The following is a 26,601-nucleotide window of genomic DNA, read 5'->3' as shown; positions in this document are numbered from 1 at the left end:
AGCAAGAAAAGTATTCCAGAAAAATAAGAATTTGTTAAACTGAATGAAAAATTTAAATTTTAAGGAGTCTTTTCTGAAGGGATTTTGTCTGGATTGTAGTCTTGTGTGGAAGTGAAACATAGAGAATAAACAGTTCAGACACAGAGATAACAGAAGCTTTTGAAATGTGGTGCTGCAAAGGAAAGCTGAAGGTCTGTGAATTGTGGAGACTGGATGAGTAAACTGAATAATTAATAAGGAGGTACAGAAATGGATCAGGGAGAAAATAAATTTATGACACAATCTGCCTAAAAGAAGGGACTGGTTGACAGTTGACAGGACACATCCTGAGGCATCGAGAAACTAACTAGGAATGGAGGAAAGTGTGGAAGGCTTGAAAACAGTAACCAGATCCAAATTAATATAGGCTACAGCAGTTACACCGAGATGCAGCTCACACTAGCTTAGATTGCTGCATCAAATCAGTCTTCAGATAGGAGACTACAACAACATTCCTTTCTTTAACACTAATCACAAAGGTTCAGTGCTGTGACCCTTAACCTACCCCCTCTTCTTCCTAAGGATGGAACTATTAATTCCCTAAAGCTTGGATAGTGTTGTGAATTTTTATATGTGCATACCAGAAATACTAATATTTCACCATCTGAAGGTACGTATTCACCAGCAACTGTTGGTCATAATTTTATAGTTTTCTCAAGCAAATTTTCTGTTTGGTACAGTTGATCATATATGAGTTCCATATTAGCCACCAAATCTTTTTTTACAAAGACTACACCGGTACATGTAAGAAAACTTGTGTAGTTAAATAAATATTTCAAAAATACATAGATGTAGAAAAGAACAAAACAAACAGAACACAGGTACATAGAGAGAAAGAAATGATAGGAACATGGCACAGAGCTTTGACAGTTGTTTATTTTCTGGCATCTCCAGTCAGCCACAGTGTGTTTCTTGTTTGGTATGTATGGCTTTTTGTGTCATTATTAACTCTAAGTAAAATTATTGTTGCCAGTAGTGCCTACAAAGATGACACAATAGTTTCACTGGAATCTGATACATAAATTATAATTCTGAACAATAAAGTATAATAATTTAGATGAAGCATTTTACTCAAATCAAGCTAGGCAATTTTTTATGATTTCATAACCATTCTATTACATAAACCAAACAATGGAAAATCCAGGATGGAATGTAACAATATTATGAAAAGGAACGTTGCCACTCACCATATAGTGGAGATGCTGAGTAGCAGATAGGCATAAGAAAAAGACTGTCACAAATAAAGTTTTCGGCTATTAATGCCTTTGTCAACAACAACAACAACAACAACAACAACAACACACACACACACACACACACACACACACACACACACACACACACGACTGCAGTCGTGTGTGTGTGTGTGTGTGTGTGTGTGTGTGTGAGTGTGTGTGTGTGTGTGCACGAATGCACGGTACACAGTCTATTGTTGACAAAGGCCTTAATGGCCAAAAGGTTTATTCCTGACTGTGCCTATCTGCGACTCAGCATCTCTGCTGTATGGTGAGTGGCAACTTTCCTTTTCATAATATTGTTACTATTATATTAACCAAATTACATATTGCTCATTTCATATGGTGTGAATAAGTATGATATTCTGCCAACAATTCTAAAATATAAATGTTACATATACTGAACTAAATACATACTTAACTTAACTTTGTCACACATCATGCAATACCAACTTTTTAAAAGATATTTTCATTACATCCAGAAGAATGCAGGAAAGGAAACAGATAATAAAAGCCAAAATGATACAGCAATTTCCCAGTTATAAAGCTGTGTTCTCTGGTAAGAATACCACAATGTAACAGGAGGTATGCTGTGCTGAGAAAATCTTAAGGATTTAAGATATTGATCAGGTATCATAATGAAAGAAAAAATGTTCACAAAACAAAAGCATTAAATGCAACTTCAACTGCTTAATGTATAAACATATTTTATATTGTACACATTAATAAATTTATACCACTAGAAATTAGTCTTCAAAAGCACACCAAATAGAGAGTGTTAAATAGTTCCTCATTTATTTCACAGGTGTTAGCAATAGGATATGTAGACTGTTAAATGTTATTTCTATTGTGAACATGAGCTACTAAGGCGTTCTGCTGTGAATGGCAGTCCCCTTAAAACTATGCCAAGGTGGACTGAATACATAAGCATCATTTACTTGAAATATCCCTGTTTTTTTGTTTTTCATTTTCTGTGGATGGAGTGACAGATTTCACCACATGATTGTGTGTTGGATTGTATGAATGGAGGTAGTTAATGATACTATAATATTAAAAGAAAATAAATGCAAGGAAACCAAAGATACTGAGGAAAGCAACACAATAAAACAGAAAAATAAGAAATGATATTTTTGGTCATCGCTTACATGTAATGTTACGGTGTAAAGCACAAGACAAAGCTCTTTATGAAGCATGTTTTACTCGTAGGGCTTTAGGGCATATATCATGCAAGTTACAGATATGGAAGCAGAATATGAAAGTGCATGCTTCATTAGAATGCCGCAAACTCACCTAACATTAAGGCTGTTCTATTTGTAATGCTCACAGCACCTGAGTCACTCGATGGTGACCTCTTATGGTGATTGAGCGTGTGATAACCATGGCTGTTGGCCACAATTGGGTCTGATGGCGTTCGGCTATGACTATTGGGCAATGTTCCATAGATGTTGGTGACTGGAGGTAATGGAGCAGCTCTCTTCTTCAGGCTTCCATGGGCATTAGGGGCAGGAACTAATACACAAACGACAATGTTCAAGCTCACTGTCATCTTTTACATGATCTATGCTTCATAGAATTTTTGAGAGAGCAATTAAAGTTGAGAGAAGTGATAAACAATGTTGTGTTATCATGTTACAATTTTACCCTCACATTTTAATTATGATCCTAATTAATGTCATAACAAGAGCATTACAATCAGGTTTATCATTTAATAAGTTATGATACCCTAGTTTCAGAGTTTTGATACATTACTGATTGTTACTTCCTCCTATTCTCATGTGTGATGGCCTTATTATTACAAGTGACCAGAAGTACTATGCGTGCTCTTCTTCTATCATTTGAAGCATGCATTTCCTTCAATTAAGAATGCAAGTTTCGAAAGTTTCTTGCAGATTCAGAATTTTTGCTACTTCCATAATCTGAATGGGCGAGGGAAGGGTTTATTGTGTAAAATAAAATGTCACAAGAAACCAAAACATTAAAACCTTTAACAACCTTTGTGTCGACATGCACAATAAGGAACTTGTGAATGTAACACTGAGCTGTAGTTCTTCGAGAAGCCTTTATTGCAGTCACTTGGAGTCTGATGTGTAGAGTAAATCCTGTCATAATGGGATGACTATATGTACTTAGTGTAATAAGAATAATTCAACAGGCATTTCCAGTTTCACTATTGCTGCTAATAATTAACACATTATGTTGTATCATCAAATTTAGTGCACTTTCCTGTCAATATTCATGTCTCTGACACTGTGTTATTGCTACAAATTAAATAAACTAATTCTGTGGTTGACAGAGTGCAATGTTGTCAGTGTGCAGCCAGCCACACTTCATGAAGCTCCACATGTACCTGCAAATCAGGCAACACAGCGAGCATTTGGCACCTGAGAGAGAACTATGATTGGCTCGCATTGAGCCCCTATGGCTCGCTCATTGAAACGACAACCACACAGTTATTTTAATTGAATTATAGTGTCATTATATAATAACATTTATTTGTTTTATATGAAGCAATCAAAATGTTATGATGAAAAACTGAGGTAAAATAATGTTTGATTTTTAAATATTTAAAAAAAGTCTACTAAGAAACAGAGTTTGACTAATAAATATTTGGCAAGAAAATCACAGTAATAATTGCAATAAAAGCAAACATCAAAACAACATATCCACATACATGTGTAAAAGAAGATATCCGAATTATTGGCTTTCGGCACGACACTTATTTTCATTATTAACCTTCCAGAACTTTTTTTAATAGTGGTACAGGGTGAACCAAGAGTGTATCCAGGAACTCAGCTATAGGGCAACTCATATTAATTTCATGGTGAACAGCAAGGTAGTTCTGAGATTTCATGACGAATAGTTATAGGTATTATTGCTACTAGTCTTTATGCGTGACATGTTCTACTTTTCTACAGATTGATATTGATACTAAACTGATACCTATCTGTCTATGTGGATGGGCAGCTGAAGCCCCTGCTCCCCTCCCCACTCGGTACACTCATGATGTGAAGTCAAAACACAAGAACTTCAAGGAATTACTGATTCTTCTAGCAGGACAAATAGTGAATGTAAAGTATTATGTAAACTAAAATTTAAAAATTTAATGTTCTAAAACTGTATACAACACAATGTAAGATTAAGTAGGAATGCCAATGATATCAACAAAACTATACGAAAAAGCTGGTTAGTTTTGAAAAAATAAAAAAAATAAAATCAAGAACAAAAATTAAAATACTTCTTATGCTCTTACCCTGAAAGCTATGTATTCAGGTTTAGTTTACTTTATTTAGCAGCAATCACACTTATTACTTGCATACCAGTTACAGGCTTGTACAAGGTAAAAAAAAATGAAAATTGGCCACAAAAGTGAGATACTGTATATGTCTTAATTTTATTTCCTGTACTGGTAAAATTTTTCTAATAACTATGAGAGCTGAATGACCTTAAGCCACTGCATAAGGAATAAAACTGAAATACTTTCTCTAACTAATAAAAATAATGAAGAAATAGTTAATGAAATTGGCTGTCCATCGCACCCAAATGCATGCAATACTGTGCTACTGATTTATTGATAAAATTCATAGTAAAGTTATGGAATATCATTTGCAGAGTACAACAATATTTCCATCAGTATGGGAGGCTATTTTCAGTCAAACAGTTTATTGTGAAACAGAACACACCAAGACTTTCAAATCAAAGGAAGTTAATATTCACAGAAAACTACGCCACTTACAAGAAGTCCCCAGCGGTGCAATCGACTTTTAAAAAATATCTGTACAGTGCTGTAGGTTAAGATCCTCAGTATCTCACATTGCAGCTATTTATCCTGATGGGCCCTCGTTTTCTGAATTTTGTGTGGCACTCAATAGAGTTAAGAAAATTGAAGTATGTAGACTAATTGTGAGGTATAATGGACAGGCAAACAGCTTCACATGCTGAAGGTTGTGTGTTCAAATCTTGTTATGTGCAATAAGATTTTTTTATTTTTAAATCTTTATCAAAATGACTTTGATCATCATTTTCTTTGATTAATTGATTTAAATGTAATTTCTTATTTCCATTCCTTTGTCACATAATTTTAATCATTAAATCAACTTTTCCATATACTCTACTTTTTCTTCCTATTGTTCTTTCTTGAACTGAAACATTTATTCGTGTGTTATTAATTAATTTTACATATTAATTTTTTTTGTTATACCACCTGTTTTTTCATCCATGTTATTGTATTCATTATATTTATTTCTCATTTTGCTTGAATTTTGTTTTACTTACTAACATATATTTGACTTCAATTTTCATCTGCGTTGTTTCGTCCAAAGTGCAATGGGCATTTAGGTTATGTTTTAAATGTTTGTATAATGATTACTGTGCAAAAAAATTGCACATCTGGTAACAAAAATACATTTTTCACACCATTGCACAAATATAAATAGATTATTTTGTCTTTTCTTTTACAACTGAGATCGTAATTTTCAAATAATTGAATATTATAGTAGACAAATATAATTAAATTCATATTCACAAAGATTTCATTTGGAAAAAGAATGATATAAAGTAAAAAGGAAATAAATGAAAAGGTTCATACAATAATTAAAATGATGAGACAAAGGAATAGAAACAAAAAAATTACATTTAAATCAATTAATTGAATAAAAATAGTGATTAAAGTAATTTTGATAAAGGTTTAAAAATAAAAAAATTTAAACGTCTGACAAGATTCGAACCCACAACCTCCTGCACATAAAGATGTTATCATATCCATTATACCACACAGTCCAATTATACAAAGCAAATTTATTGAGTGTCTCACGAAATTCTGATTTTTTTTTTTTTTTTTTTTTTTCATCAATTGCAAACGAGGGCCCACCAGGCTGAATGGCAGCAGTGTTAGATACGTGGGATCTTAACCTACATCACCATATAGATAGTTTCAAGAAGTCAGCCCACCGCTGGCAACCACTCCTTGTTAGTAATGAACATTTCAGTGACTAAGAATGTTTGTGAACATAAAAGAAGGAACTGTATAATAGAAGGAAACATTCCACGTGGGAAAAATTATATATAAAAACAAAGATGAGGTGACTTACCGAACGAAAGCGCTGGCAGGTCGATAGACACACAAACAAACACAAACATACACACAAAATTCAAGCTTTCGCAACAAACTGTTGCCTCATCAGGAAAGAGGGAAGGGGAGGGGAAGACGAAAGGAAGTGGGTTTTAAGGGAGAGGGTAAGGAGTCATTCCAATCCCAGGGGCGGAAAGACTTACCTTAGGGGGAAAAAAGGACAGGTATACACTCGCACACACGCACATATCCATCCACACATACAGACACAAGCAGACATATTTTTGTTTTATTACAGTATTTTTGGTCGGTAGATTTAGATAAGAGAGTTATTTTTGGTTCCACCTTATTTTGTTTATAGCTGCTTCAGTACCCGCAGCTGCTGCTCCTAATTCATTAAGCAGTCACTGAACATCTGATCCTATGTCCGTACTTTGACAAATGTTCTTAATCTTTTTTCTTTCTTTTTGACAATTTTAATCAAGAACAGAAGTCACAATGGTTTATCAACAGCCTGAAACAGGGGGAAAATAACAGGAACTCCAGGTAGGAGTATCAACAATGTAGGAAAAGACAAATTGCTACTTATCATAAATAAGACATGTTAAGTTGCAGACAGGCACAATTAAAAGATACATAAAGCTTTCGGCCACAGCCTTCATCAGTAAAACAAACAAACAAACACACACATGCATGCACATGCACACACGCGCGCACACACACACACACACACACACACACACACACACACACACACACACACACACACAAATATGTCAACTCTAGGATCTCGGGCCAAAATGCAACATCACATAGGATGCAAGAAGAAATCTGGAGTGGATTGGGAAGGGGACGGGGAAGGGAGAGGATGGGGAGAGAGACAAACACTGTCTGGTGGAGTCTGCAGGGACTAGACTGCCAACAGGCACAGGGTCAGGAGGTTTTGGGGCAGGGAGGTGAGGGAAAAATGGAGCAAAAAAGGAGAAGAGCGAGGAAAGATGGGCAGATGCAGTGGCAGATGGCTGCAAATAAACAGGGTGGGAGATGAGAATGGGAAGGAGACGATAGGCCAGAGGCAGTGGAAACTGTAGGGAAGAGGATATGGGGACAGTATGTTACCGTAGGTTGGGGCCGGCAGAATTATGGGGCAGAGAATGTGTTGTAAGGTAACTCCCATCTGCACAGTTCAGTAAAGCTGGTGGTGGATGGAAGGATCCAGATGGTTCAGATAGTGCAGCAGCCACTGAAATCAAGTGTGTTATGTTCAGCTGCATGTTGTGCCACAGGGTGGTCTACTTTGCTTTTGGCCACAGTCTGGCCATGGCCATTCATCCTTGTGAACAATCGGTTGGCAGTCATATGAATATAAAAAACTGTGCAATGATTGCAGCAGAGCTGGTAAATGGCATGGCTGCTTTCACATGTGGCCCGACCCCTGATTGGGTATGATAAACCAATGACAGGACTGGAATAGGAAGGGCTGGGTGAGTGGATTGGGCAGGTTTTGCTTCTGGGTCTTCCACAAGGATATGATCCATGGGCAAGGGGTTGGAATTGGGAGTGGCATAGGGATGGAATAGGATGTTGTGGAGGTTGTGTGGCAATGGAACACCACTTTAGGAGGGGTGGGAAGTATCTCAAGCAGGATATCCCTTATTTCTGGGCATGCTGATAGGCAATGCCCAAACCCTCTACCTGACAGTTTCCACCCCCTCTGGCCTACTATCATCTCCTCCCCATCCTCATCTCCCACCCCATTTTACTGATGAAGGCTGTGGCTGAAAGCTTTTTGTGAGTATCTTTCAATTGTGCCTGTCTGCAACTTGACGTGTCTTCTTTACAGTAAGTAGCAATCTGTCTTTTCCTACATTACAGAGAATGATTAGTCATTCCTTTCTGGAGTTCAATATTTATTATGCAGAAACAAGTTGTCAAGATCATGATACAATTGCCACCACACTCACCTATCAAGCCAGTCTTCAAAGAATGGGGAATATTATGTATATCATGGGTATAAATCCTAGAAATTGTTTCATTTTCAAATAAGAATCTCCATTTATCTGTAACAAATAATAGTGTCCAAAATGAGATTTTCATGCTGCAGCAGATTGTGCACTGTTATGAAACCTTCCTGGTACATTAAAACTGTGTGCTGGACCAAGACTCGAACTGCAAGGTTTGCAGGAGAGCTTCTGTGAAGTCCGGAAGGTAGGAAACAAGGTACTGGCGGAAGTAAAGCTGTGAGGACAGGACGTGAGTCGTGCTTGGGTAGCTCAGATGGTAGAGCACACTTGCCTGCGAAAGGCAAAGGTCCCGAGTTTGAGTCTCGGTCCCGCACACAGTTCTAATCTGCCAAGAAAATTTCAAATGATAGTGTGTGTGTGTGTGTGTGTGTGTGTGTGTGTGTGTGTGTGTGTGAGTGAGTGAGTGAGTGAGAGAGAGAGAGAGAGAGAGAGAGCGAGCACCATACCCATACCAGTGGTAACGTTCATCTGACAAGCCAGAGACTGAGTCAACGCCATGACTGTGTGGCACATATGAACAGCAATAAATCACCTTGTTCAGTCAAAAACAGTAATGTCATTCAAGAAGAATATTGCCAGTACAATGCTCCAGTACTGATTTCATCCCATTGCTGAATTTATGGAGAGCAATTTAAGTCACATGTAACTTTAATTTTGTTCACAATGTCATAATCTTGTATATTATGGAAGACAACTTAGAATTAATCCTTTTGTTGATAGTTTTACCTTGTCCTCTACAGTATATATATATATCTAAAAATAGAGATCACTGCTTAAAGACTACTGCTCTGAAGATATGAATATTCTGTCTTCTACAGTCCATGTATATTTTATTTTAAATCATTGTACCAATAAGATAAATGCTTGTGTGATTCTTGAAATTTTTCCAGTGTAAAGAGTGTTCCATGAAGTATCAGGATTTCAGCTGGATTATGTCAACTTCTTGCCATGATATTTTAGGTGAATGGTTGTCAGCTGAAATATCGTGGCAAGAAGTCAACATATTCCGGCTACAAACCTGAAATTTCATGGAATAGGCAAATGCTTCTTCAACAACTGCTACTTAGCTTGTATCCCATATCATTAACACCATTTTGTGGATAAATAAAAATAAAGGTAGAAGGGGTAGGTTAGAAACGAGGCCTTGTTCCTCTTTGCTCCCTGAAGGAGCAGGGAGCCTTGTCCCTCTTTCCTCCCTGAAGCAGAAACCTATACCTCTGCAAGCTAAGTGGAATCCCCTTATTATTTTAAAAGAGTTCATTGGCAGCAGTAAGAATTGCACCTCCTGAAGGTATGTGTTTAAACTTTCACAAGGTAAACAGAGAAATACAAGTGCAGCAAGGAAGAACATCCTGCATCTTTTGTCCCTACCAATCCATGGTTTGGTAGCACTTTTTTCACTCCCCATTTATTCTGATAAAGAAATTTTGAAGACTTTTGAAAGTTAAAGATTCATCCCAGTCCCCGAACCTTTCTGGCAGTCAGTTCTACTTTAATTATTATTGTGTCAGGAAGTAAATGGCAGCTCCTCCTCTGCCTTAATTGTTACTGATATTCATTTTTGAGTAAACCTTGTAAGGCTAACAATGTCTCAGTGAATCTTATCACTGATATCCTTTCTCTCTGAATTTTAATCCCACTCTTGAATCATTCTTTTATCTCTGTCATTGTTCCTTTAATCTCTGTCATTGTTTCTTTGATGTCTAGATTGAGCAGTAGGGGCAAAAAACTGCATTCCTCTCTTGTATCCTTTTTACTTCAAAGACTTAGTTCTTAGTCTTCAATACTTATTTTTGCCTTTTGGTTCTTGTACATATTACATATTATCCATCTTTCCCTGTAGCTTAATCCTATTTATCTAAGAATTTCAAATATCTTGCACCATTTTACATTGTTGAATACTTTTTCTAGACTGACACATCCTATGAATATGTCTTAATTTTTCTTAAGTCACAATGTCAAAAGTGCCTCTCTAGTTCCTTTACCTTTTTGAATCATCATCCAACAGATGCTCAGTTTTCTTTCCCTCTCTTCTATATATCATTATTGTCAGAAACTTGGGTGTATGAGCTGTTAATGTGATTGTGCAATAGTCTCACATTTATCTGCCCTTGCTGTCTTCAGCAATGTGTGCACGGTATTATTCCAAAAATCAGATGGTGTGTGTCCAGTCTTATAGATTCTACATACCAACTTGACGAGTCATTTGGTTACCACTTCCAACAACGAGTTCCGAAATTCTAGAGGAATGTGATCTGTTCCACATTGTGATTGTAAAATATGTAAGATATTTAGTCAGCTTATTGTAGTCAATCCCCAAGCTCAAACTCAGCGAACAAAGTTGTCAGTACACAAATGTCCACTTGTATGATGTATCATTTCTTACAAGTAAAGAAGTTAATTCTCATTGCTTGAATGGAGTGTATTCTGTACAATCAAAAGTTTTCCATAAGGGTAGAATTATTGCTAAAATATTACGTGCAGTCTTTGGAGGCATGTGATATACTGGTCAAAATACAGTTATTGTATTATTACTGGAAGTTACATTAAATCCAAAAGCCAATGGTTGAATTTACTTTCTATCTTGTTAATCTGTTTTTTCCTCTATCTCAGTGCTCTGTATGCCCAACTGAATGAAGATTAAACATAGATATAAACCCAAGTGCACTGACAGCAGCAGTTTCTACATCCATCAGTGTATCATTAAATATGCAGCACTTCCTTGGTGAAAGCAGCAACTGAACCAAATGTTTGTCCCTTACTCCCTGGCACACAAATGATATTCCATACCTTTGCATCAATATTTACCTGTTAATAACAAATAGGCCTGCACGTTGGCCGAGATCTGTCATAATAACTAATCACACACACTGTCGGGAAAACCAGTTGTCTTTTATGATGGGTGTTCAATTATACATACCAATGCAAGGTTTACGATTCTGAGGTGGGGGAGGGGGTGGCACCGGCCGGTAGTTGCTGTTGGGGCTGGAGCCAGAGCCGGACTTGATACTGTCAGAGGTAGAGGAGCGAGAGCGCAGGTTCACGGGGGACTCACCTCCAGCATAGCTGGGTGGCCTTGACCGTGTCTTCTTCTCCGGAGTTATTGAGCCATTCTGAGGACGACAAAACAATATGTGATTATCTCAGGCAGTACATCACTGTAAAGCTATACTTATATATCTAGTAAAATATTGTAATTTATTCTGAGTTATGAAAGAGGTGACAAAACAAGACTTTTCTGTGGAAATAGAACATCATCTCAATCCTGAGACCCAGGGTATAGTGGTGTGTGTGTGTGTGTGTGTGTGTGTGTGTGTGTGTTTGTTTTGGTTGAGTTCACTAGTATTAACTCCACCTTCAAAACATTTAGTGCAATTTCTAGCAGTTTATGAGGAAGGTAATGATTACTGTGGCACTTTTGCTCCTTATTACAACATGCACTAATACTGATAACACAGAGGAAAAAAAAATGTAATTCTGCCAATACAGCGGGAACAAAATTTAAACATTAAAAACAAAAAAGCCATTGGGAAAAAAATAAACCTATGCATATCATTAAAATTGACAGCGTAGCTGTTTTCTGAATACCACTGTGTATAGACTTAACAAGGGTATTAGCTGCAAAGATGAAAGTTTATATCTTAACGTGTTGTTGCCTTTTGGTTACTACCTCACAAAATCTGAATTCTACAATTCCTAGGAAATAACTTCCATGTTCATTCACCATAAATTTCCATTTCTACAAACCTGGTAAAAAATGAAACTACAGAAAAATGAATTACCAGATCACAGAAATTGAATGCAGCAGCAGTTTGATATACCATAAGTAACAGTAAAACTTCAAGATTTCAGAATAAGGTCTGAGGGCATGCTCAGATGGGCTAACAGTTAAGGCAATTGGTCATGACTAGCAGGAAATTCAATTTTGAATGCTGGTCTACCACAAAATTTCAGTTGTCACTACATAATCAATAATAATAATAATAATAATAATAATAATTAGAGCTGGGGTTTCTCATGCACTACCAAATTGTAAAACATGCATGCATTCATGCAGTATCATGTCATTAAACATGTCTAATGAGGCATCAAAAGAAAAAAAAATATAAAGGAAAAAAGGAAATCCCACAATCAGGCACTGAAGCCTACATGATAGTTCACCAACTGCTATGTTATCCTCCATTATTCATCATTGAAACAGAAAAAAAAATTTATGATATGAAATTCAATTCTATATTTATTCCTATTTTTCTTCAGAAACAGTACACAGCAAACAATTTCTCCAAATTGTTTTCACTTTGGCTCATGTGTTTTTCTGTACATAGAAAATGACCTTTCTATGTCACAAGAAGAGACATGTGCAACAATTTCTTACTAAGTCAGATAAATCTGAAATCATTTTGCATTTTTGCCACAAAATATTTTTTGTCAACTTCATATACTCAAAATCAGGATCTGATCCAATAATATTGTTCATTTTATCTTTTACTCCAACATCTACTTCTCTATTTTCCAATTTCTTCAGTAATTGATAGAGATTTCTTCAGTTCCCTGTGGCTTCCAGCTTTGTTACTGCTACAGACATATGCACAAAATTTGATATGATGCAAATCAGGTCTTGGTTAAATCTGTTTTCTTGAATTCCACTTCTGTATCTTTAATGCAAGCTGCTTTAATGGCATCAAAAGTGTGTATGACTCAAAGCCAGAGGAAAAAAAATTAAGGGGCAATAACCCACGACTTTTCAATAGACTGAAGCAAACAGATGGTAACTTCAATTAATTTGTGGTAATTTATGGTCTCCTACTGATGTGACATCATCAAAATTATCACTGTCAAGGATCACGGCATTTTCCAGGTACCTCATCTGATCAACACAGGTTGTAGTGGCTAAGCTAAATGTGCCAGTAAATCTTTAAATGCAGGAACATGGACAAATACTTCCAAGAATACCTTCCACAGGAAACAAGTCAGCATATGACTTAATTAATAATGTCAGAATGATCAATTCTTTGTATTTTGTGCACCTATTTACCTTGTCTGTGGAGAATATCAGCTTACTCACACTATAAAGTTTCAGTAGTACTCTTTCAGCTACAAAATGTAACACACATGTTGAACAAATAACACGCGATAGGATACAGTAAAATATTTTAATTGCTTTTCCGGCCTTCAGCATATGTGGGGCAGCATTGCTTAACAACAATAGGACCTGTTTCTTATTGAGATTCATTGGTACAAAGTATATTGACTTCTACTATGCTGAACTAGGGCACTTGAGCTCACTACGAAATTTACAAAATTTGCAAAATGAGGCACGTTCTATACTTCTGGCACAGTTCACATAAAAAACTTCACTAAAGGTGGTATCATGTGAATTATTACAATATATGCACTGAGGTCAAAAAATGGTGTAAAATGCATTATAAATGTTTAAATTCATGGAGCTATATCAATGAAATCTTAGAAATATGAATTCACTCTCCAAAAGACTAAACCATACAAACATGCTTGCAATATGCATTTGCATGGAAATCTAGGCCTTACTAATATTACGATTATCATTATAAATCTCCCTGTATTACCTTCCCTCACCTGTCTCCTTAGGATCTTTATTTATTTGTAATTTCCATTTTGTAACCAAGTTCAAGCCTATTCTCTTACTATCATCAAGTCATTATAAGACGTGCTCCAAAATTTTAAATATCAGATGGGTGCCTCTCCTGATACACAATGTGGAAAACTTCCTGCCCTACAACTCCTGTACACCTTATCTTTTCTTGTTCGAACAATTTACGGGAATACAGCTGGTGACATTTTCTGCAACTGCTGATATTTTCACTGGTGAAAACACTTATTAGTTTCAGGGCATTAATGCAATGAGGTAGGGCTGTGCAAGGAAAATGAAACCCTCAGTAGGTCGGGATATGCCTACTAAGAAACAAAATATGTCATACGCATAAATATGAAAGACACTGTAAAAACTGCTACCACACAATCAAAGATGACCAATGTCAGAAGTTATCAATAGTGGATATTAATTACCAATGAGTGGGCAAGTAGTATTTGCTCTGCCCTTCTGTTGTTTGACAAGGGAGAGGGTAGGATTCCAAGCAGAATTACAGCAAAAACTTCCATCTGTATTTATGAAGTCACTTGCTAATTTAATCTCCATTTGTTCTGTAATAACATTATCACAATAGTTGGTTGTGCACTCCAGAATCTCTATTTGTTATATTCCATAGAGACCAGTATCAAAGCAATGTTCTGAAATAGCAGATTTGCCTTGCTGTTGTAAGCATGTGTCATGCTTGTGCTCAACACACCGGTCCTCCACGATCCTGATGGCCTGTCCAATACATGACATGCCACAACTGCAAGGGATACAGTAGACATGGCATGACCAATAGGTGACACGCCACAACTGCAAGGGATACAGTAGACATGGCATGACCAATAGGCGACATGCCACAACTGCATGGGATACAGTAGACATGGCATGACCAATAAGCGACATGCCACAACTGCAAGGGATACAGTTGACATCACCTTATGCAAACTGTGACTGTAACTCTATATTTTCAAAGAATATGACCAACCCTGTTGGAAATGCTACCTGCATGGGGGCAGAAGGTCTGGAGACTTAGATGCTATCTTGATATTTCATCACTCGCTTGATTCACCATTGGCCAACAGCACAATGCATATCCGATTTGTCTTTTACCACAACCATTGTGGCAAAACGTGACTCTTCAAGGTGGGGTAGCTCAGCTGACAAACTCTCAGTGTCTTGGGTGACACTGGTCTCATGGAACAGGGTATGAAGTACCATTACATGCTGAGATGGACAGCAACAATTGTCAGCCTAAAGATACAAATCAATGTGAGTTAGTTTCCTATAAATGGTACATCCCAAAGTACCTTTGATCTTCCTCCTGACCAGTACTTCAAGGAAGGGAAAACAGCTAGCCTTTCCCAACACCACAGTGAAGTGAATATTTGGGTGGATTGAATTCAGATGTACTAAAAAGCTGTTCATATTTGCACTGCCACTCACAACACGCAGATTCTGACATGCCCTTCCAGCTACTGGGATAATGCTATTAAGGAAGGAGTGGAGGTTAAATTAGTAAGTGACCTTATAAATAGAGATGGAAGTTTTTGCTCAAATTCTGCTTGGAATCCTGCTCTCTCCCTAGAGACAGAGAGAGAGAGAGAGGGAGAGAGAGAGAGAGAGAGAGAGAGAGAGAGAGAGAGAGAGAGAGAGAGAGTGTGTGTGTGTCTTTCTTCATATGTCTTGCTCAGCACAGCCCTGCCTACCAAGGCTTTATGAAGATCAAGATGGTGGCTAGCAAGAGAGCTGCACAGCACACAACTCACTAGTTTACTCAATGTTTAAAGGTGTTTCACGACAGTGCCTCTGTTTTCAACCTCTGTAAATCTCATGTTGAGTGCTTCTAAGGCAGTGCTACACTTCCATCTTTTACCCTCCTGCCTGTGTAGCATTAAAATCGATCCTGGAAAAAACTGCCATGCCGCCTCCCACGCCAACACATTTCGATGGGCTTGTCTGCACACTGGTGACAGCTGCACTGCATCACTGTCTCATTGCATAGCCCCCTCTTATTGTATTTATGCCTTGTCATGCTAACCATCACTGATGCCACCTCCACAACAGTTCTTGAGAAAATCTAGTGCACCACAGAAATCAGTGTGAATGAGATCAGTATCCTAAAGAAGTCTGTTGCCAAAGCTGATGAGAAAGTGCATATATTTCAAAACAGATCACTGAAAGACCAGCATGCAATTGAACAATACCTATTTGTAATAACCTTAAAGTGTTTGGAATATCATAAGAATCTTGTGAAAATACAGATGAAGTGGTTATCAGTACTGCTCGTGAAAAGTAGGCATACAGGTTTCAGGATCAGATGGCAGATCCCACAAAACTAGGACTTATCATAATAAAATTCATGTCCTACTGGGAATGATCATAAGTCTTCAGGGCAAAGAAGAAACTAATGATGTCAGGAGTTACAATACAAGAGGACCTTGCATCCGACAGGATGAAAATACTGAACAGTGTGATTTCCCAGTTTAGCTTACAGAATGTGTGGATCATCGAAGGCAGAATAATCAAATCAGCTATAGAAAACTGAGTGCCAACACAAAACTTAAAGGCATAAACTGTGTGAGCCCAAAATGATTTTCTCTTTGTTAATACACATTTCATCTAGTATTCCTACTTAGAGCACTTTATGTTGATAATTACTACTAATTATTAATTTACAGAATCATTTTTCATACTTTCAGTCCTCATATACTCTGAATTTCAGTATTTTCCTCATTATTCTCATAGTACTTTGATCCTGATTATCAATTTACTGTTAAACTATGATTTTATTAATTAGTAACATATTCTTGAATACCATGTTTATCTATTGTTCTCAATGTTTCCTTTTACATTATTATTTTTCGTTCCTGTTCAGTATAATTACTATTAGTACTGCATTACATTTTTATTCACTAATTACTCTGTAATCTTGCTTTATCCATTAAATTGAAGGATCTTTCTCTCTGCTTAACTCACATACCCTTGACTATCATGCTCTGTGTTATGGCCAGCATACCCGACCTTGAATACCTCTTACCAGTTACCTATTTCTTTGGACCACTATCTGACTCATTGTGCATTGAGTGCACTCCCTTGCCATACCCTTCGCATTCCGCAATGCATCGAGCCTTGCCTGTTTCCAAGGCAACTTTTCTTCTTACTGGCCAGCTTATTGTGGAAGCAACTAAGATGGCTCTATGTTACAACTCACATACAGAAAAGAGCAGTCTTTAACAGACCACTTGCACAGTTTCACTGAATATTTCACAATCTCAGCTTTCATGTTGTACTCCTGATGGAGACATGGCTGAAGCAGAGTAGCCCATCGAACTCTGTAAGCCTTGACAGCTATGTTTCTCCAAAAGACAAGGGGATGGAGTGCCAGTCATGTCCAAAAATTAGGACAAACAGACTAAATACATGTTTATTGAAATTATACCTACCAACAAAAATGTTTTATCTGTCTTATAAAAGCCACCCAAATTTGGCAGCTGCCTAGCTTTGAATCCATGCTCTCAGGGCTTGAATCTCTGTATGACCATGTACTTGTAGCTGGAGATACAGACATACGTTTTCTATACAGCAGTATGTTCAGTTAAAAAATCAGGTGTGTGCTTTCCTGCTCAAACCTTACACTGTTTCCATTTGGGCCAACTCACCATACAGCATACATGCACATGTTTATCAGTATCTGCAAGCAAATGTCCACACAGAGCAACCAGATCTTTGCATCTGGCAAGTCTCCCATGAGTGAAACACTCATGACTTATTTCAAAAAATGTCCAAAGAACCAACTACAATTGACAACTTTTAGGGATTTTAAGCACATGAATACATCTCAGCTTACAGTTGATATCTATGATATTTCTTGGCAGGCAATGGCAGGAAATAACTTCAATATAAATTATGAAATATCTAATTTCACTGACAGACTCAATAATTTATACAATAAACATACTCCTTTAAAAACTGTAAGAGTAAAGAGAAAACTTGCACTATGGTATACAGATAACCTTAAAAAAGTATCAGAGACACAATACAAATGACATATAAATGCCACCCCACATCTGATAATCATCTCTCCTACAAAAATCTACGAAACCAAGTTTGTCAGCCTGTGAGAAATGACTACAGGTCTATTTACATTCTACCAGCATTATATAAGGCTTCAGAATACATAGTTCTCATTTCTGCAAAAATAGCAGCATTATAACTGCTCTTTCAGTGATGAACTGAAACAAGCTAAGGAGGAACAAGAGGTGACTACTAGATGCTTTTCGGATTTTGTCAAAGCTTTTGACACCACTAGCCTTGACATTCAACTTGCTAAACTCAAAACTTTCCTTCAAGTGCTGTACAACAGTTCCACTCCTACATTACATTCCATCAATAGTATGTAATGATCAGTACAAAAGGTCACAATAGAGGAATGATTATCAGGGATCCCACAAGAATCAGTTTTGTGTCCATTACTTTTCTCATTATCTGCTAACCACGTTTTGACTATTCTGTCCCACTGTAAATATCACATACACAGACACCTTCAGCTACACCAAAGATCAAAAACGCAAAGCCATCCACAGCATGTAAATGCTGACTGCCTTGCCTTATCAGAGTGGGCACAGAACATATGTTTGAAATTTAACCCATCCAAAATGGAAGCAATATTAGTTCTTCAAAGACTTATTATCTCTTAATTCAGGGAATTCCTTCAACACTCAGCAATAAATACCAGAGAAATATGTTTTCTTGCTTCTGCAGATAACTTGGTGATAATTTTGAACTGTCACTAATATTGGACTGAACACACGACTGTGATCTGTAAGAGGGTATCAGCATCACCCTATTCACTTCAAAAATATAAAAAAAGGAATTTCCTCTTGAGCTTAAAAAGAAACTCATAGAATCACTAATATTACCTATACTTGATTATGGTGATCACTTTCTTCAAGGACTTTCCTAAGAGAACTTTCACCAGCTGGAGTTGGTACAGACTGCTTGAGTGCGATACAATTGTGACGTTTGATAATTTGACAGTATCACTTCTGCCTACAAACAATTAAAATGGCTATATGTCAAAGAGCATAGAGACTGTCATACTCTGTATTTGCTGTATCATCTTCTCCATCACTGCATTACTTCTTATTTATTTTGAACTCTTAATGCTATTGTCTGAACAGCACAGCAGAAATATTCATTCTCAACAAAATAAAATCTTTTCTATACCACTACATAACAAATCCATCTTATCAGTATTATTTTCTGTATCAGGAACCTGATTTCAGAATGATCTTCCTCAATATATCAGAGAAATTAAATTACTTTCAAACTTCAAAAGAGAGCTAATGGTTCCCCTTCCATCACAACAGTATCTCTTCCATAGAGCTGTCTGCACCACACTCTTGTCAACACACCTTCCCCTTCCATTGTTCTCTTCCCACCTCACAGTCATCTATTGAAAACCTTTTTTTCCTTAACAGCTACTGTTACTGTCATTTGCAATCTTCTCCTCTCTCACTGTCCCTTATGTTTCTGATAATAACAACCACACTTCAAAAGTGCTAAGCTAATCAGTATTGCCATTATTCTTAATGTCCTATATTATTTTTCTTATTATTACATTACTAATGCCACCTGTTTGTGTATGTGTATTATTGTATGAGTATGTGTAAATGTGTGTAATTCCTCTTCTGATGGAAGGGGTGGCCCTGAGGCCTGACCTGGTCAAGTTAAACAGAAAAAATAAATTTTCTTGCCTTTGTGCCTTGAAAATGACAAAGTGTTTGCCTGTTGAAATACCAACGATTGCCAAAGATATCATCTGGGTGCATTGCTGCAAGATGTTTCAACATTTTATATGCTGTAATAAACACAAGTTTCACATTATCTTTTCTTTTTCTTTTTTCAAGAGTGGGGTGGCTGCATTTTTTCTGCAGTGTATAGTTCTTTTTGCAGCAAGGAATTTTTGCCAGATGATTTGAACATTGTGTTCATGTTAAGATCAACCAACTCACTGTATTCAAGCCTTCCACATTTCCTTCTATTACCAAATTGATGATTCCTTGATCCTTCATGGTATATCATATCAACCCATAATCATTCAGTATCTCCTCAATGGTATTTAATACACACATCTAATCTTCAGCATTCATCTGTGACACCACATTCTCTTCTCGCTTGAACTGTTTACTGTCCACATTTCACCTTTATATAAGGCTATACACCAAACAAATGCATTCAGAAAAGACTTCTTACATTTAAATTTATATGTGATGTTTGCTATTGCCAGTTTGCATTTTATATCCCCTCTACTTTGGCCATCATCTCAGTTATTCCACTGTCCAATTAGGAAAACTCAAGTACTACTTTTAGTATCTGATTTCCTAGCCCAGTTTTCTCAGCATTGCACATTTTCATTTAATTACATTCCATTGCCCTATTTTTACTTTTGTTGATATTCATCTTCTGATCTCTTTTCACAACATTGCCAATTCTGTTCAACTGGTCTTTCAAGATCATCTCTGAAAGAATTAAAATGGTGGTGGCCAAGTTTTTATTTCTTCGCCCTGAACTTTAGTTCCCTATCCAAATTTCTCCTTGGTTTCCTCGCAGTTTCCTCAGTGTACTGACTGAATTACACTTTATAACTGCAGTCTGGTTTCTTTATAAATTGTTAATATCCTTTTACTCCCTGTATCTTATACTTGCCACCTTCATTGTTTTCAAAAGGGTATTCCAGTCACAACTGTCTTTCTCAAACTCTATAAATACTACAAACACCAGTTCTTTTCAGTTATTCTTATATGAGAAGTCATAAGGTCAGTGTTGTCTTGTGTCTTCCCACATTTCTCTGGAGCCCTAACTTTTTTCCCTCAAGGTTGGTTTTTACCAGTTTTAACATTCTTCTGTAAATAATTCTTGTCAGTATTTTGCAACTATGACTTATTAACAGATAATCAGGAAATGTTCACACCTGACTGCATAGGCCTTTTATTAAAATTAAAATTATTACAGTCTTCTTGAAGAATAAGGGCATTTCACCTGTATCATACATCTTGAACATCAGATTTAATAGTTTTGTTATGCCTGGCTGTCCCAAGGATCTCAATAATTCTGAGGGAATGTTGTCTGCTCCTAGGGCCTTATTTTGACTTAGGTCATTCATTGCTCTGTCAAAGTCTTCTTGCAGTGTCATATCTCCTGTTTGATCTTCAATTACTTCTTATTTCCTTTCTATACAATTGTTTACATGTTTGTTTCTCTTGTATAGCCTCTCAGTACATCTCTTTACACCTTTTAGCTTTCCTCTCTTTTCTTATTACTGACTTTCGGTCCGAGCATGTGATAGTCATACAGTAGTTTCTCTTTCTCTGAAGGCCCCTTCAATTCTCCTATAGGCAGCATCTATCTTTCCCCTAGCCACGCATGCTACTACAGGCTTGAATTTGTCCTCTAACCTGTCATGCTTTGTGACTTTGCCCTTTCTATCAGTCCCATAATTTAGACATTGTATTCACTTTTGCTCTTTTCATTTCCTTCATTTCTATATTTTCTCCTCCCTCAATTAAATTCAATATATCTTGTGTCATCCAAGGTTTTCTACTGGGCCTTGTCTTTTTTGCTTATTTAATCTTCTACTACTGTCACTATTTTCATCTCTCTTTGCCACCCACTCGTCTGTTATTGCATTTATTTCTCCTGTTTCAGTCAATTGTGGCCTAAAGCTATTTATGAAACTCCAAACTAACTTTGGTTCATTCCATTTATCCAGGTCCCATTGCCTTAATTTCCTACCTCTCAGCAATTTCTTCAGTTTTAATCTGCTGTTCATAATCAGTAAGGTCAGAGTCTACATTTGCCCCTGGAAACATTTTTGCAGTTTGAAATCTGATTCCGAAATAGTTGTCTTGTGTTGTTGTTGAGGTCTGGTTTGGTGCACCTCTACACAATACTCTTGCCTCGATATCTGAGAATGTGTCCTATCAACCAGTCCCTCTTTAGTCAAATTATGCCACAAATTTCTTTTCTCCCCAATTTTATTTGGTACCTAATCTTTCTTTACACAATCACCCCACATATCCTTCAGCATTTTTCTGTAGCATCATATTTCAAAAGCTTCCATTCTCTTCTCATCAGAACTGCTTATGATCCCAGTTTCACTATTAAATTTATATTTGGTGGTAACAAATTTCTCTTCCTTAGAACGACTTTTCTTACCATTTCTGTTCTATATTTATTCACTTTTTACTTCAGGCATCATAAGTCATTTTACTGTCCAAATAGCAAAACTCATCTACTACTTTTAGTGTCTCATTTTCCAATCTAATTCCCATGTATCGCCTGTTTAATTTGGCTGCATTCCATGACCTCCGTTTGGCTTTTGCTAATGTTCATCTTATATCCTTCTTTGATGCTGCCACCCCATTCAACAGCATTTGAAGTCCTTTACTCTGCCTGAAAGAATTAAAATGTTGGTGGCCAACCTCAAACTCTTCATTTCTTTTCCCTGAATTTTAGTTCCCTTTCCAAATTTCTCCTTGCTTTCCTCTGTAATCTGTGTGAAACCTTTCTCTGTCTCCAGGACTCTTTTTCCTACACCAAGTTTTTTCAGTGATTAAATTATGCTCTGTGCAAAATTCTACCACATGGCTTCCCCTTTCATTCCTTTCTCCTAGTCCATGTTCTCCTGCTGTTTTTCCTCCTCTTCCTTTGTTTACTATAGCATTCCAGTCACCCATAACAATTAAATTTTCATGCTCCATAACTATCTTAATAATTTCTTTAGTTACATTATACATTCTTTCCATCTCTTTATCATCTGTGGAGCTATTGGCATATGAATGGGGACTATTGTAGTAGGTGCTGGAGTCATGTCAATCTTCACTACTGCAATACATTCATTTTGCTGTTCACAATAGCTTAGTTACATTACTATTTTCTCACTCATTATTAGACTTACTCCTGCATTAACCATATCTGATCTGATGTTTATAACATAACATGCTAAAATAGCTGCATAAGCAAATACCTCTTTTTGAACTGACAGTGTCTGAAGTTTCAATTCAATTCAGTTCAATTCAATTTATTACATCCATTTTATCATATACATGATACAGGAACAGAGAGAGAGAGAGAGAGAGAGAGAGAGAGAGAGAAAGAGAGAGAGAGAGAGAGAGAGAGAGAAGGGAAATAACAATTTTTTAGTTACACTTTACATATTTTGTCTTCTTTTTACATGCAAGATGAAAAAAAATTTACAAGTTTTATACAAAAAAATCTATTAAAGCAAGTAAAATTTTCTTAATTACACTTCAATATTTTCTTAATTACACTTCACATATTTTGTCTTCTTTTTACATGCAAGTTGGAAAAAATAAAGGTTTATGCAGAAAAATCAAAAGATGAGCACTATCTGTTTAGGTAGCAAAGAAATTCATCAACATTATATAAACTTTGACCTAATACTAGCCTCTTCAATTCTTTTTTAAATATATGTAAGTTTTGTATACTTTTTGTTTGTTTCAGTAAGGCATTGAACATTATTTTGAGTAGATACATCACACTATTTTGGTACAGGGATTTTGAATATATGTTTCTACGGAAATCATGCCTGTTTCTGGTTTGATAGTTGTGTACTTGACTGTTTAGAGAAGAGAATTCTTGATTTGACTTCAGGAAACATACTGATTCATAGATGAATAAACTAGGAAGGGTCAAAATTTTCAAACTCCTCAAAGAGTCCTCTACATGGATCTCTGTAGGCAACACCCTTCAGAATACGAAGAGCTCTCTTTTGGAGCTTAAAACAACTTTTTGTGAAACCTGTATTACCCAAAAATATAATACCATATCTTAGATTACTATGCATGTAAGAGCAGTAGGCACATAGTACTGTTTCAAAATTGCAGTTTTCTTAATATATAGAAGTATTTACTAAATTTTTTATTCAATAGTTCAACATGTTTTTCCCATCTCAAGTTATTGTCCAGCCATACACCTAAAAATTTTGTAAAAGAAGTTTGTTCTATCAGACATTTCCCAATCTCTACTATTATGTCATTTACAATTAAGTAATTGTCCTTGAGCCATTCAGCTATCTCATTCTGAATCTGTTGCAAGTTTGTGATTATGTCAGCAAAACTTAGGTGAAAAACATATTTTGATTTCTTATTTTATGATGTATGTACAACTTTTATTTTGCTTACCCTGTCATCAATGATTGTTTCATCATCTGAGAAATCTGTTGACCCCTCATCGTGTGACAAATTCCAGTCAATGTTCACATTATCAAAATGACTCTTCTGCCTCTGAAGTGCATGGCGCAGCTGAATACAGAAAATATTTTAGTCAAGTACAATATTTAGATAATGATGATGGTGAGGAGGAGCAGGAGGAGGAGGAGGAAGGGGAGTAATATATGATAATGAGGAGGAAAGTGATGACCGTAACACAGGAAAATAGTACAAAAATTGAAAGCTGTACTTTCCCAGAAAAAAAGCCAAAGCAATACTAACTATATTGAGATACCTTAAGCTTCTTCAACTAGTGATTCCATTCAGGAAATAAGATGCAAAGAGAACGAAAAGTGAATATCTGCCAGCAACAATGTTGTAACCCTCACTTTCCTAGAATGCTGGGTTTTCACATATAGCTATTGTATCCAGCAACAGTGAGGCACATAGGAAGTTATGTTTGCAAATATGTACATTAAGTGCTCTTTTTCTTTTGTTGCAAATTTGCTGCAGGTTGCTTGGGTGGCTAAATGTAACAATGGAGGAGGAAAGTCATGTGGAGTATGTGTGAAAACATAAACAGAGAACGGAAATGTAAAATTAAGAACAATAAATGGATCAGGAACGCAAAGAAACACAAATAGAATTTATGGCAATCAAACTTGGCCCATAATAAAGAACCTGTGTTGGGGAAAAATCACTTCTGAACAGCCAGGTGCAAAAACAATGTGAAGACAATCTAAAAAAATCAGTATGTTTAATGGGAGATTCATATGATTATTTGCCTATATTATATTTAAAGTATAATCAGAGCCTTTATTATCACCTGTATTATATTAACTTTACTTATATGTCCTGCTCTTTTTACAGATTGCTACCTGTAAATGTAAATACCAGTGCAGGAGACTAAGTCTGGAGGACAACAAAATGCTATTTGAAGAATTCTACAATTTAGAACTATAATGCACAAACAAGACATTTAGCTTCATCATGTATTGAAATAGCTGATATCAAGCTCAAAGAGACTAAGGAGGTCATTTTGTGCAGACACTGCACATTTAAGTACTTTTTGAGAAGAAATGTACAACAAACTCAGGTCTGTCAGAAAATTTTGTGCATGGTATACAGAATCATTGCTAGATATCTGCAAATGCTCCAGGAGTAGATAAAACATGGCATGCCATTTGAAGACAAAATTGGTAGGCATAGGAATTGCCAGAACAAACTGCAGGATGGCCTGAAGGATTTGATAACAAACCACATTGAGAAGTTACCAAAACAAGAAAGCCTCTACTTGAGACTTAAGAATGAAAAGCTCTGCCTGAGCTTCAATCTGAATATTAATAAACTTTACAAACTCTTTAAAGAAGAGAATCCTACACAATAATGCAGTGAAAGAGTATACAGAGATATTTTCAGGGTAGAATATAATCTAGGCTTTGGACTGCCATGTTTGGACTAATGTGGGTATTGTGTCAGAATGTTCCTTCAGATAGTTAACAGTGAAAGTGAAACAGAAAGAAAGAAAATTGCAGTGAAAGTGAAACAGAAAGAAAGAAAATTGTCTATCAATGTCAGTTGTCAACATGCGCTCAAGCAATACATAATGTTGGTGACAATAGGATGTGGATATGTGTGTATGATCTGAAAATGTAGCCAGACAGGGATCAGCAGAAATTACCTCTTGCCTCCTGAATTTTGGTTGGATGGTTGATTTTGGGGAGAGGACCAAATAGTGAGATCATCTTTCCCATCAGATTAGGGAAGGATGGGAAAGAAAATTGGCTGTACCCTTTCAAAGGAACCATCCCTGCATTTGTCTCAAGCAGTTTAGGTAAATCACAGAAAACTTAAATCAGGATGGCTGGATGCAGGTTTGAACTGTCGTCCTCCCAAATGTGAGTCCAGTGTGCTAACCACTGCACCGTCTCGCTCAGTCTCTGAATTTTCAGTACTAAAAGTGGGTGGAGAAAGAACTTGTGATGTGGTCAGATTGATGTATATGACAGAACAATAATTGGAAAGCTATTATTTTACATCAATATCTGGTGAATTTTAAGTACTTCACATCTGTGGAGCAAAAATTTCTAATCACAAGGCACAACTTTTTACCTTGCGATCAAGAATTTGCATTACGTGGGAGAATCAAGAGGAGCTACCTTGTGTATGAGCCATTTTAATGGGTCTAGGTAATAGCAACTGCAAGACCAAACAATTGGTTTTTGGTCTGTTCCATGCAGCAAGATGATTTCATTGATGTGTCGGCTATTAAGAAGAAAATCTTCAAAGATCCAAAATGCAGACTAACAGATTGTGTTTGTTCAAAAATATTCTCAGACTCTCCAACAGTACTTCAGTGCTACAAGAGTCGCACCTACTCGCAACCTCA

General features: G+C 36.5%; 1 protein-coding gene across 4 annotated transcripts in view; it reads right to left on the bottom strand.

The window, feature by feature from the left end:
• The window catches only part of LOC124790019 (arfGAP with SH3 domain, ANK repeat and PH domain-containing protein), a 679,824-nt gene that overhangs the window by 46,834 nt on the left and 606,389 nt on the right, over positions 1–26,601 (bottom strand). For all 4 annotated transcript variants that reach the window (XM_047257590.1, XM_047257597.1, XM_047257583.1 and 1 more), the window contains exons 12-14: positions 24,186–24,305; positions 11,287–11,479; positions 2,565–2,783 (exon numbers count right to left, since the gene is read on the bottom strand). In XM_047257590.1, the coding sequence (XP_047113546.1) occupies positions 2,565–2,783; positions 11,287–11,479; positions 24,186–24,305 (532 nt within the window). The remainder of the gene's footprint in view (positions 1–2,564; positions 2,784–11,286; positions 11,480–24,185; positions 24,306–26,601) is intronic.

This window comes from Schistocerca piceifrons, chromosome 1, assembly GCF_021461385.2.
Source record: "Schistocerca piceifrons isolate TAMUIC-IGC-003096 chromosome 1, iqSchPice1.1, whole genome shotgun sequence".
Classification (NCBI taxonomy): Eukaryota; Metazoa; Arthropoda; class Insecta; order Orthoptera; family Acrididae; genus Schistocerca; species Schistocerca piceifrons.
This window is presented reverse-complemented; position numbering and strand designations above follow the sequence as displayed.